General features: G+C 34.5%; 1 protein-coding gene across 1 annotated transcript; it reads left to right on the forward strand.

The window, feature by feature from the left end:
• The first annotated feature begins 432 nt into the window (after positions 1-432).
• Positions 433-12,007, forward strand: LOC131633214 (uncharacterized). The gene is made up of 16 exons (XM_058903929.1): positions 433-720; positions 988-1,055; positions 1,408-1,563; positions 2,016-2,183; positions 2,611-2,761; positions 3,180-3,259; positions 6,440-6,709; positions 6,786-6,929; positions 8,202-8,336; positions 8,909-9,007; positions 9,426-9,473; positions 10,190-10,394; positions 10,612-10,730; positions 11,041-11,109; positions 11,389-11,487; positions 11,567-12,007. Exons 1-16 carry the CDS (start codon positions 600-602, stop codon positions 11,804-11,806), a joined length of 2,172 nt encoding a protein of 723 aa, XP_058759912.1. The 5' UTR covers positions 433-599; the 3' UTR covers positions 11,807-12,007.
• The last annotated feature ends 1,648 nt before the right edge of the window (positions 12,008-13,655 follow it).

Here is a 13,655-nt window from a genome sequence, read left to right on the forward strand (position 1 = left end):
GAAACTCTATATAAGTGATTTCTTTTTGTTAGAGATCAATCCCCTTTTAGTATGATGATGACCATGTATTTATAGTCTAGAGGATTGAACCAAGACCCCTTTAATTCCACAACCACCATAAGTATGAGTGACCATTTTCTTGAAATCTAGAAGGTACAGTTAAATCTCATAACTTCTCACACAACGTATGTTGACCTATCACAAGACCAAATGTCATGAACTAGAAATCTAGAGACTCAAACGAAAATAAAGGCACTCGAACGAATGCAAAAGCAATTCAAAAAGATAAAAGGCCCCTTGCCCATTCTCATAAGCCTCTCTAAATTATATCAATGTACAATGTTTTCTTTACCCCAAAAAAATATTTTATATTTTTTCTTAGAAAAAAAGACAAATTAAAATAATTAGTAATTTATTCCAAGTACAAAAATGGAAGACAACATGATGTTACAGGTAACTCTCACAGAACGCCGAAACCAGAAGAGAGAGAAAGAGTCATAAACCACAACACAGTTACACAGCGCTCTCGAACGCAAAACCTCAAAAATTAAACTCACTCCTCTCCACCTAGAGTGGACAGTAAGGCAAGCTTCAAAGCCATGGCGGCCTTGGATCGCGCCAACGAACCACAAACCCCCGTTCAACTCCGGCCACGTATTCCCTCCGGCGATAACTCCGTTTGGGCCGATGTTTCGCCTCTCCTCCATGCCGCTTGTCAAGGTCCAGTCCTTTCTCTCTTTTCCCTTTACCAAGGATTTTCCGTCTTTTAACCTTCCTTTTAATGCTGCAGTTTACAAATACTGCAAATGCGAATCGCAATGCTTTCGTTTTCGTTTTCAACTTCATAATTAAATACTGATTTTCAAGTTCTTGGTTTGGGATATTAGATACTTTCTGTGAAGATGATTTTACAGTGTGTTTTGCAAATTAGAATGATATTGTGGTCAATTAGTTGTGGTTTTTTTGAATTAGATTTTTGTGTTGCAGATCTTCAAGAGGGAGACCTCATCCATGGAGACAATTTCAATCTCTATGCTGCCATGTCTGCTTTGGAGGTATTGTTTTTATTTTTCTCACTCCACTTTCAGTGAGAGGCTTTTAGTTTTCTGTATAATCCTTTTATAGTTAGGTTAACTTAGTATCTTTGTAGCATCGACATCTGTGAAAAAAGTGTATTTGTGTCTGTGTCCGGAACTGATACCGACACTCGTGATTAAGTTTAATTTATTATTTTTTCAAATTATTATTGGTCTCGGCGTGTCACTGTCGTTGTCGTGTTTCCGGTGTCTATGCTTCATAGCTTACGACTATGCATAAGAAATATGTAGAGAAGATGTTGGTTGTTTTTACAACTGTTTTGTGTAACGTTGATTCGTATGGATTATATATATTTTTTGATTTTTTTAGATAATGGATCCGAAAATGGACTCTGGTATGGCTTCTACTTACTACTCTCTTGATGAAGCCATTGAGAATGGTGCTGCTCCGGTTCCTATTAGTGCTGATAAAACTACTGATGTTCGATGCATAATTGACATCATGGACCATCTACTAGCATGTGAGGTATTTTCACCTTGTTGCCTCTGTTTTCTATGTTTTCTTACAACTAGTTTCTAGATTTTTTCAAGGACTGAAAGATACCTTTGTTTCTCTCTGAAGTATAGAGAAACATCCTCAGTATGCATGAGTTTGACGAATTCACTATCTTGATATGACACTCTATGGTCTCTCCTCTATTTTTTATGTAGATAAATGTGCTTTGTATTTTAGTGCCGAGTACATCAAAATCTACCCTTTGCTTAACAAAGCCTGATTTATTTCCCCTTGGAAAAATATTAAGATTTATCCAAATAAGTAGAATATTTCAGTCAAATGACAAACTAAATGTATAAAGACAGTTTTGAAGATGCACAATTAGCAATATATGTTTGGTTTCAATATCTTTGTCTGTACTGGACAAGTCTTAATTTTGTGTTTTTTTGTTGTTTTTATCTAGTGATCATTTGATATTTCAGGCAACATGGCACAAGGGTCATTCGCTGGCACAAACTGTCTATTCTTGCCTCTATCTCTTACGGCCTGAAAGGACATCATCGCATGCCCTGTTACACTCTTATTGCCAAATCATGCGTGCAACCTGCAAAGCAGTTCTTTCAGTTGTTGCAGATGCACGGACACATGAAGTAATGTATTCCAACTGTTCTTTATTTTTATCTCTGTTTTGTAGAATCATTTTTTTGCTCTCGCATGTTGGAGTTTTCACTTTTTTTTTCTTCTGTTGCGTCAAATAAGTACCAGTTTTTCATCTTTTTGGAGAAGTTGACTGTTTATTGAATTGTTTCCATTCACTAAATTACATAGAATGTTAGGATTTTTTATTTCATCATTTATTTATATGGATCTTAAGCTTTTTTATATTATGTGTCACTAGAAATTTATGCTGACATGCAGCCTTCCTCTAAGTGGACGGGCATATAGATATGAAGCCTTAGTTGTTTGATCTCCTAACATATGTTCTATTCTATATGCATTTTTCTATAAGCTGTATATTTGAACGAACCAATGTCTCTATATTTTTCACTAAATAGTGGTGATATTTATTTGTGTCAGGAAGAAGATTTATTTGTCATGGCATATGGACTTCCTCTGAGTGGAGATGGAAAGGAAAGGTGTTTACCGTTGTTAAATGCTGTTGAAGAAACGATATGTCGTCAATTGCGTGCTTCTAAAACTTCATCATCAAAAAGAAGAATGTCAGAAGGTAATTGCTTGTTGAAACCTCAACATGCTCTGGTGAGGTCTTATATCATGATATTATTGTAATTTGCTAGTTTTGCATAAGTGAGTGAATAGTGATAATTGTGTAGAATAAAATATTGAACTTTGAAGTTAATTAGAGTGTTGATATTCTCATGTTTGAAAGGGTTACAAATACCTGTTGTGGCAGGCTTCATGTCATTCTTAAATTACCTGGTTTCCTTCCTTTGTTGAATTTAATTCAACCATGTGTAATTGAGATATGCGTATTTGACATTCCATTTATTGATCATAATTTATGATGCTAGTTATTATAGTCTTTATGCTTGTCATACACAATTGTTCTGTCTTTCTCCCCAATCACAAAAGGGTGGGCAACATATCCACATGCTTTGATTGAGTTGTGAGCTATTTCGTTGCAGATATAGAGCCACTTCAAAATAATCCTGATCTGGAAGAAGGATACTGCAAAGCGCTGCTATGCCGATTACGTTTTCGTAAGGTTTTTTTCCTATGATTACTCTCTCTATAAAGCTATACAAACTTGCAAATAATGGAGAATTACATTCTTGTATAGTTTATAATTAGACATAGGTGTGCCATTTTGCAATATATTTAATCAATCTGCAAATGTCAAAGATAAGATGGTACATGTTATTAAATTAGCCTACAGCCCTTGACTTTCCGTGATTAGCATAATTTTGTGTTTTGGTACAGTGAACGAATAATACTCTTCTCGGCTTTTCCTGATGCTCTTTGAAACTTGAGTCACACATCGTATGAGATATGACCTAAAAATATGTTTATAAGTGGGAGCAATCCTCACTTTACAAGCCAGTTTTGTAAGGTTGAGTTAGACCCAATATAAAAAGTTAAGATGACATCAGAGCCTAGGCTATCCAAGACCTGTCCGGTCCTCTGCTATCAGGTTTCCGTTATCGGGCAAAAGACCATTTATATTCACGCACGAAGTCTAATAACGTTTGTGTGAGGCGGCGTATTAACAATCCCTCATCGGATAAGATATGACTTGAAAATATGATTACAAGTGGAAACATTCCTTTTCTTGCAAGCTGGTTTTGTAAGATTGAGTTAGACCCAACCTAAATTTTAATTGAACCCTCTATATTTTGAGATGCATGTGTGTATCATATAACTCAAGGGAGATTAAAATGTTGCAACCCCTAATTGCCCTCATATGTTAGTTAAAGATGTGGCAAAATTGCTTGCTGTCACTTCTAGTTTCACTATTACTACTAAATGAGTTAGGCTGATTTTGAAAAAATGAGTTGGGCTCAATATAAAAACTTAAGATGGTATGATAGCCTATCCAGAATCTGTTTGGCCACCTGCTATTAAGTTTCTTCTATCAGGCCACACACCACTTATATCCATGCACCAAGTTCAACAGTGTTTAGTGTGAGAGGGCGTGTTAATAGTCCCACATCGAATGAGATATGACATGAAAATATACTTATAACTGGAAGCAATTCTAATTGAGTTATGTCCAACCCAAATTCTAATAGAACCTTTAATATTCTGAGATGTATATGTTTGGGTACGGTATAGGTATGAGCACGTCAATATAAAATATAAACTGTGTATCATATAACTCAAGGGAGATTAAAATGTTGCAAGCCCAACTTGCATTGCTTTTTCCTCATATCTAAGTCAAGGGTTGTGGCAAAATTGCTCGTGTCACTTCTAATTTCACTATTACTACAAAATGGTTGTATCAGTAGGAATATATATATATATATATATATATATATATATATATATATATATATATATATATATATATATATATATATATATATATATATATATATATATATATATATATATATATATATATATATATATATATATATATATATATATATATATATATATATAGTCCAAAAGCCAAATAAAAAACCACAGTTGCAACATTGTAGAAAGCTGAAAAGCCAAATGCCGTTGCCCATATTATTATTGTTATTATTATGCATTTAAAAAGAAATCTATTTTCACCACTACTATAATAATACTATTTCTATTTTGGCCAAAAAGGTTCTCACCACAATCTCACAGAAAGCTAAAGTGAAAAGCCAAACCAAACAGTGTTATACTAAATAGACAAATTTAAGGAGAAAAAGACAACAAAAGGTGAAAAAATTACCCGCGACATCTCAACGGAAGGTGAGATAGAGAATCAAAAAATGGAGAAGTAGTTGCCGCCTGAGTTAATGTCATGAATGGTAGAATGTTCAGTTGTTGTCCTCCCAGTCCAGTAAAAGAATGAAATAAACTTAAATTTAAATTAATTAGCCCTGGTCAGTTATGAGTCTTGATTTGTTGTGTTATTAAACCCGGTCATTCTCACTGCCGTGTCCAAGCTGGACTCGATTGAACCATGCTACATTACCCAACTCTAAACATAAAAGAAAAGATGTGTACTGTTTGTGTTAGGTATGAGCAACCGTAACCCAGTGCATACTTGTGCTTCATATTTCTCTCATTATTATTGCCGTTGTTGTCGATGTTATTATGTTGATAAGGTTTTGGATGAAGAAAGAATGGAAAAAATAAATATTCAAAAATTTGTATGGTATATGATTTATGATTCGACACATACCAAACACTAGCCTTTATTTATACTAATACAAGACTGAAATCCTAATTAAACAGGAGAATGGACAATGATAATTACAGAAAAATATGGTTATATGGAAATTAATCTGACGAGATAGTTGAAGTTACGCTAAGGTAAGAACCTAATTCTAAAAGATAGTTTAAGTTATGCGAAGATAAGAACCTAATTCTAAAAGATAGTTTAAGTTATGCTAAGATAAGAACCTAATTCTAAAAGATAGTTTCAAAACCCCTCTTATGAAAAAGGCTTCAAATCTTTGAATCGCGTGGAGCCGTGGACTAAACTATCCTCGTGTAATTTTTTAATTTCAAAATTGCTCTCACTTATTGATTCCTAGAAACCTTGACATGTTCTTTCACACTTATTTTTCACTTTTCTAAAAGCTTCTTTACATCTGATCATTCATTTAAGGTTTGAAGAGTGCCGGGAATTGGGATCATTCTCTTTTCAGCACTCTCTAACACACACTGATTTATTGGGTAAATTCTATGTCGATCCCACCACTTTACGTGGATTGGGACACATTTCCATCGTTTTGGATCCACATGAGTTTCACCCAATAAAAAAGTGTGTTAGATAGTGTTCCTAGCACGGTTTTTCCTGCTACATAGGACTATTTTTGAAAAAAACAACCACTGGTATAACAAATTATTTGAAGAGAAAAAAACCACTTATTTTCTAGCTTTTTCCTCATTTTCAGCTGGTCCATTAATTCTGAAAAGACGCAGCCTAGGATGTTGCTTTATCCCCTTCTTCATTTTGCATCAGCAAATTCATTGATTTATTTTGATTTTCATAATAGTAAATTAATTTTCTACCCGCCCTGCTATAAAGCAAACAGAGAAGGGTTGTTTAGTGTTATTTTCCCTCCCCTACTGTCTCTTCCATTCCTCTTCATTAATACTCCTCCCACGAACTAACTAGTAAGTCAGAGTACTTTGATCTTTTGACAGTTTACCTTTCATTAATATTCAGTCTCATCCTTTTCTTGTCAACTAAGCACTATTATTGCGACTGAAATCACTACATTTTATTTTCCTTCAGCATTTTTACCATCTTTTGATGTCTATGAAACGACCCCAAGGAGGAGGTTTGGAGTTGGCAAGAGAACACATAGCTTCATGTATTTCAGAGATTGGTCACATTCGGAAATCTTCAGAATTTCTTAGAGCCAGTGCTCCGGAAATGTCTGAACACAATGTAGAAAATACAACTGCATCTGGTTGTCAACCTATTGGCTTTGATGCTAGTTTAAATTCTAGATTATCAGCTCCAACACCGCCGCGGGCAATCAAAATATTTGGTTTAGAAAAGGTATGTTTTTAGAGGGTTACTTTTAGTGTATGAAACTTAATTCCATATTACAACGTTTCTAGTTTATATCTTCCAGGCTCTCGAATATTTTGTGAAACTCTTTCATGATCTAGACGTTATATGTTCTTACCCATTGGATCCATCGTTGGAGGCTGCCTTGCTCTTTGTGGTTAAATTCCAGAAATCTCAACCTGATTTGATTTCAAGAGCTCATCTTCAGGTTAATCTTATAATGATTCTGTTTGATTTGATGAGTGGTCTCTTATTTCTTATTAACTATTTTTATAAATTTTTTATATATACGAGCAATTTAATTATAAAATATTTGTAAAGGAGATTTTTCTTTCTCTAACTGCTGCCTCTTATGAGACAACCCTAGGAAGAGAAACTTGGGTGTTTTTTAAATGAACATTAAATTTCTTTCCTTGTACCACTACCTCATTTAATGTGTTGAAAATAATATGACAAATTTTCTTCATTATATGTTATGGGATCAACCTTTCTCAAATGTAATATTGTATTCTTCTATAAACCCAATATATCTGACCCTTCATTGAATCCCATGCATTGCGGGGGCATTGTTTTACTTTTACCAGGCTATCTTGATTTTCGTTAGTAATTTTGTGTAGGTTATTACCAGACTACCTCGACCTTTCATTGAATCCCATGCATTGCGGGGGTATTGTTTTACCAGGCTACTTTGGTTTTCTTATGTAACTTTATGTTGGTTATTAACTGTGTCTGACATAACTGATGATTTAACAATTTTAATTGATAATAATATAATATATATTTTCACTTTTTTTTATCATGTCTGATAGTTGCCTATGAAATAGTAACTTTAAAGTGTTTGTATTATGGTTCAAAAGGGAAATTCCGGGTCTGTCTATCAAATTGATAGCAGTCCTGGTATTCTATTACAGGGAAGAAATGAAAAATACAGAGAATAAAAGATACTAAGGCATTTGTCAAAAAAAAAAAAAAAAGATACTAAGGCAATTCAAGAGGCCCAGTCTCTCCCAATTTCTAACAGAATTCCAACCAACATTTCTCTCCCTCCTAATCTTTCCTTTAATAGCCATTAGCCAGTCGCACCCGTGCCTCATTTCCCCTACCCACTCTTCACACCTTCCAGCTCAGCAATTAGTTATTTCCCCCTCGGATTCATTTTTTGAGTTCCTCCAAATTAGGCAGATTTTGCATTTTGGAGAAAAAGAAACCCACATTCAAGTTAGAGGACTACCATTCCTTTATTTTTCCCAAAGTCCTTCCAATCCCCTCCTAAACTCCCAAACATAGCCTAAGGAAACCATCATCCCCGGCTAAGCACCAGATTTCTTATAAAACGGAATGCTAGAGGCACACAAAACAACATATTGTTCTCTTATACATCTGATTGGCATGCTTGACATGCATGGTAATAAAAATTTACTTCTATTATATTGAACTCTGTTCTCCAAGCTTGACGTATTAAATCCTGTTATCATATCAGCTTCTGCTGGTCCAGAACGGGAAACTCTTTGGTCGGTACCCTATGTTTTCTATGATTACTAGAGCTGCTGGATTACCCGAAGTCGCAGAGAATCATGAATTTCAGAAAAATCAGCTTATGGTTCAACTTGAACAGGTAGTGAAATTAAAGTCATTTGATATGTCATATTTGTATCCTATATGTGTTTTACTCTTTTGCATGTGTTCCTGAACTTGTAGAGATATGCAACATCTTATGAGTAATCTGAAATTGGCTCAATTACTGCCTTTTGTTTAAGCTTTTAAAATGTCGATTTTAAGATTGTGTAAATTATAGTTTAGTTTTTGGAGATTTATATTAAGCGGAAGCTAATTTTTTGTTTGATTACATTTATTAAAATCCACTTTAACTTTTAAAAGCAGTTCTGATTACCACATTTTCAGAAGCTGCTCAAAGTAGATTATCTAAATAATCAGAAGTTTTGATATTCTTTAGAAGCTTAAACAGCACACTAAAAAGTTTTAGAAAGTTTAAAAAAAAAACATTTAAGGGATTTTTAATACTAAAACAGAAACAAATGGGCTCAATTATTCTTGTAATTAATCAACCTAGATTTTGACTGGAGGATAGTATCATTCAAATATGAATTCTTTTCTATAAGAAAATGCTATACAACTCATTTGATTTTAGTTAGGCACTTTATAATCTGTTCAATATTATGGATGCAGATGGTGATCAATTTACTCAAAATTATCTGTACAAATGCCGCATGGCAAAGGCGTAAGCTGGGGAAAATGCTACAAGACTTGCGTGTCATCCATGTTCAGGTGTGTCCTTTGCTTGTTTTTTTTGTTTTTGTTTTTTGGTTTTACAGTAACCAGCTTCACTCTAGACTTTGTTACATTCTATTATACATAACACCTTATCTGTTAAAGAAATTGAATTAGATTTTAGGAAGATTTTCATGAATGCTTCGTAATTCTTATATATCTTTTTGGCACAAGCGTCTGAAGTTATAATACTTGGGATATATTTTTTAATTTGCCCTATCTTATTCTGGGAGAAACTTGTTTCTTATTTGGGGAATGCAATTGCAGCATTTTGTCTCGGTTTGATTATTGAATCACTATATATTTGGTGTAGAATTACTTTATATATTTAATGTGAGTTGATATATTGAATGATTGCCAAGAAATTCATTTTGCACCAATCAAGATTTACCTAATCCTGCATTCCATTCTGCAGCTGGAGCTAGCTTTCAAAAAGGAGTTTGGAAATACTTCAAACAACGAGGTTTTTACTTATGATTTTTACCTATTGTTTGTCTGAAACTGGTGCTTATAAAGAAGTTAGTTATCACATGAGTTTGAGAAGTGATACAACGGGTGAAGGGTTTAAAGGAATTATGATTAATCTGATTCCTATACATGCATTGAAGTCATAGGATTTGTCCTTCAGGGATTGAGGGAGGAAAATAATACCCAGAAACTACTCCCTCTGTTCCAATATTCATGTATTATAAGGTTGTTTTGTACAAATCAAGAAAGAGCTTTGATTAATAAGGAAATTTCAAATTATACCCATACCTCTCATTGGCTCATTCACCCATTTACTCCCTCTCTTCATAAATGTAAGTGCAAATATTGGTAAGGTTAGAGTGCAATTGGCAAAAAGTAGTTAATGAAACCTTAAACTAGAAAATGAAAAATACATTTGAACTTTTTTTCTTAAAAATCGACATTTAAAAAGAAACAAATGCAGTATTAGTATTATAATTTATTATTAGGGTTAGAATTAGCAAATCATATCAATTAGCATTTATTGTGAATTTTTCCTACATTACTAAACACAGGCCATTTCCTACATGCTACAAATCACAGTATTGAGTATTCACACAAAGCGGGTTTTTTTTTTCAAGAGTGTTGAAGCAAACATTTTATTTGCGGGCTTAAATTGGTTGGTTTTTTGTTAGCTGCTATCACTGTAACAATATTGCTCTATTCTGGCAGAATTTAGGTTTCAAAATATTCCAACATATTCTCGTGTGGTTGGAAGAGCAAACTTATTGGATAGCTTTTCGATTTCTCACTGTGGGATTTGAATTGGAACTCTATGCTGACCATGATTATTGCATGGTCTACTGGTATATTTACATCGTGTTGATCAATCTTGCAGAGAAGAAGCATCTCCGGATAGCAATGAGCAGTGGCGCTGGTATGTGTTACGGTAGTTTATCATGAGTTTTTTAATTAAGCAAAGGGTTGGTGTGTGAGGAAATTCTCTACTGTATGTTTTACATACAAATTTTCAGTGTAGTATTACTATGTAGTATTGTAATTATGCTTTTAGCTGTATGACTTTGAAGAGAATAAATTAGCTTATGTTATGGTGTTGCTGACTTCAACATGTATCTATGCTACTTGTTGGTTAGGTAAAAAGAAGACGAAGAAAAAAAGAGATTCTTTAAAAGACGGGGGAATGAATTATCAGATCTCAGATGCTGTTAAGTTTCTTCAGAGCCAAATATATCTAGCTGAAGGTTTAGGCATGGTAATACTGCATATGTTTCCTCAATGATGTTGACTTAACCATTTCTTCTAGGAATTGTGATTTAATACATCAGTGGCTTGAAATTTCTTGTTGTATGTGCCAGTTCTAGAGGTAGAGTTTAGTATTCTGTAGGTGATAACTGAACCCTATTTTGCCATATCGACAAGCCTTTTTCTTTTACTTAAAGTTAATATGACTACATCGACTTTGTTTATATCATTATTTGCTTTAAACTAAATATTTTTCCTGCTTTGTTATTTGATTCAATTTAGTGTACTTACATTCTGCAACAATTCAATTATTTTTCTAGATGCTAGCTGCTTTGAGGAATGAGTGCAAAATTGTTCCACCGCAAAGCCCTTTCAGTACAGAACACGAGGTAAAGTTTTCTGTTTTGCCGCATACAGTTTTCAAATGTATTAAAAACTTCGTTCAAATGTTTCAAATGGTGTTTGGTAAAAACAAAAATTCAGCGCTGGATTTCTAGTGCTGGAATATCCAGTGAATGATTTAGGGGTTGAAAAGTTTCTAGTACATTCAGTAACCTATCAGATTTGAACCATTCAGTAACCTATCAGATTTAGGGGTTACATTCTTACACATCCATGAATCAAGCTTTTCATGTGCATATGAATTCACGTATAGATATTTTGTCCAGATATTTATCCAGCAATTTGAGCTTTTGCTGAAAGCTTGTCTTCCTGAAAGCATCTCATATCAGACATATAAGGAATCAACTTCCCAGGCTAACTTCTCTGTGAGTATTCTCTGGAAACTATTGCGTGTTTTTTATTTATTTTAAGAAACAGACATTTATCGGTTTATTTCTCCTTCAGACCCTAGCTATGTGTGATTACTTCAAGGTAGCGCAAAAGATGGCAAAAGAGCTGAAAAGTAGTTTCGCCAACGATCCTGACATGATGGCTGAGCTCGGGAGAATAGAGCAAGTAGCAGAACGCAACAACATTGCCTTGACAGTAATTTCCCGGCTAGGATCAGCCGATCCATCGATGAAGATTTCTTTCACGTTATGCCATCATCCTTTCTTTGCAACTGCTATTGTGAAGCGATCTTGATGGCAAGACTCAACCAATTTTGAAACAATTATAGGGTGTTAGGAGCGAATGACTTATTTGGCATTTGCAGTTGTAAAACACTAGTATTCTTTTCAAACAAATTTTGTGGATTATTAATAATAGATTTGATATTGTAACTTTTAGGGGAAATTAATATAGTAATTTTCCAAAAAATATAGTAATTTTCCTTCCGTGGCTGAACCTGGAAAGCAAGAAACATTTTTCTCTCATTCCTTCTCTTCATAATCTCTCCATCCAAACAGAGACTTAGTGCTCAATTGAGATGTTAAAACCTGTCAGCTAAAATCTGACATAATGATGAACAGTCTCTCACAAGTTACAATAACATGGGTCAGCAAAGCATGGTCATGAGTCAAGGGATCATTCTTTGGAATTTTGATTGGCTTCTTTTTAGTCAACGCTTCTTTTTAGCCACCACAATTGAACATTGAAACTTCTTTTATTGTTTAGATGGACTTCAATCATCTCCAACATAAGATAAGCTATCAAAGTGCTTTAAATTTATCATGCACAAAACATGTGTGATGAATTAGTATGATATAATAAAATTGTTTTACTAATATGATTTATTTTATCAATTTTACAATGTTGGTCACATTTAATTTTTTAATAGATTTAAAACAGGTGTTAAATAAAATAAGAATAATAAATTTTTTATTCAACTGCTTATATTAATTATTAGTGGTTTATTATTATAAATGTAAAATAAAGAAAAATATTTAAAAGTAATGTACATGTTATTAATTAAATAACACAATTGAAATATAAATAGATAAAATTATATTAAAAAGAGGTAGGGAATGTGAGAAATTAATTGAATAAAATATGAAATAAATTTATAATATTCTATATAACACAGCATACTTAAAATATTGAGTAAAAAAAAGCATACTTAAAATAATTTTAAGATAAATTTAGGTTTTTTCTTTAGCCACCTCCCTATGGGGGTCACCCCCAGCGAAAAACCCAAATTACCCTTGCTTCGGAAATGAACTTCCGAAGCGCTTTTTTTTAAAAAAAAATTCCACAATTCGGAAGTGCATCTCCGAAAACACCTCATGGGGGGTGTTTTCGGAGATGAACTTCCGAAAACACCTTTTTTCAGATTTTGGGGGGTTTCGGAAATGAACTTCCGAATTATGCAGAAACTGGTTTTTTTTTAATGTTTTTCTTAACAGTCTCTTATTTTTAATTAAAGGAAACCGGGAAATAAAATAAATGACATATAAACAGAAAAAGCTAATATGATAAAAAAGTAATATATACAAGTCGATCCAAATCCAAATAAAAATAGTGTGCTAAAGATACAATCCGAAAACAAAAAATAAATAAACCCGACCACTACTGGGTGTGCCTAACCCTCTCACCCTGGGCCCTCCTCTGCCGCCTGTATGCCGCCGCACGGCCCGCATCAGTGACGATCATCTCCATCACGGCGACTGCCTCTGGACCGCCCTGATGAACGACACCTCGATCCAACGTGTCCCGCCCAAGCATCTCTATCCGCTGGCAGATCGGCAGGAGATCAATGGTGTGGTCATCCTCGGCCTGCTGGTTCTCCAGGATCTCCTCGTGTGCTGGCCTAGGAGCGCCGAGAGCGTCGGGTGTCAAGAGAGGATGAGACACCCAGTAGAACCATGTGACGTACCCCTCCACACTGTGCCAGTCCTGGGTGACCCGCATGAGACGGTACTCCTCCGGTACCACATGATGCTCCCAATCGGCCCACATGGCAGTGAGCTGCACTCTGGTCACTGTGTCGGGAGCAGCCTCGAAGGGTGACCTAGGTATCATTTGCACGAATCCGAACTGCCGCATGCACCGCTCA

Source organism: Vicia villosa, linkage group LG1 (genome assembly GCF_029867415.1).
Source record: "Vicia villosa cultivar HV-30 ecotype Madison, WI linkage group LG1, Vvil1.0, whole genome shotgun sequence".
Lineage (NCBI taxonomy): Eukaryota > Viridiplantae > Streptophyta > Magnoliopsida > Fabales > Fabaceae > Vicia > Vicia villosa.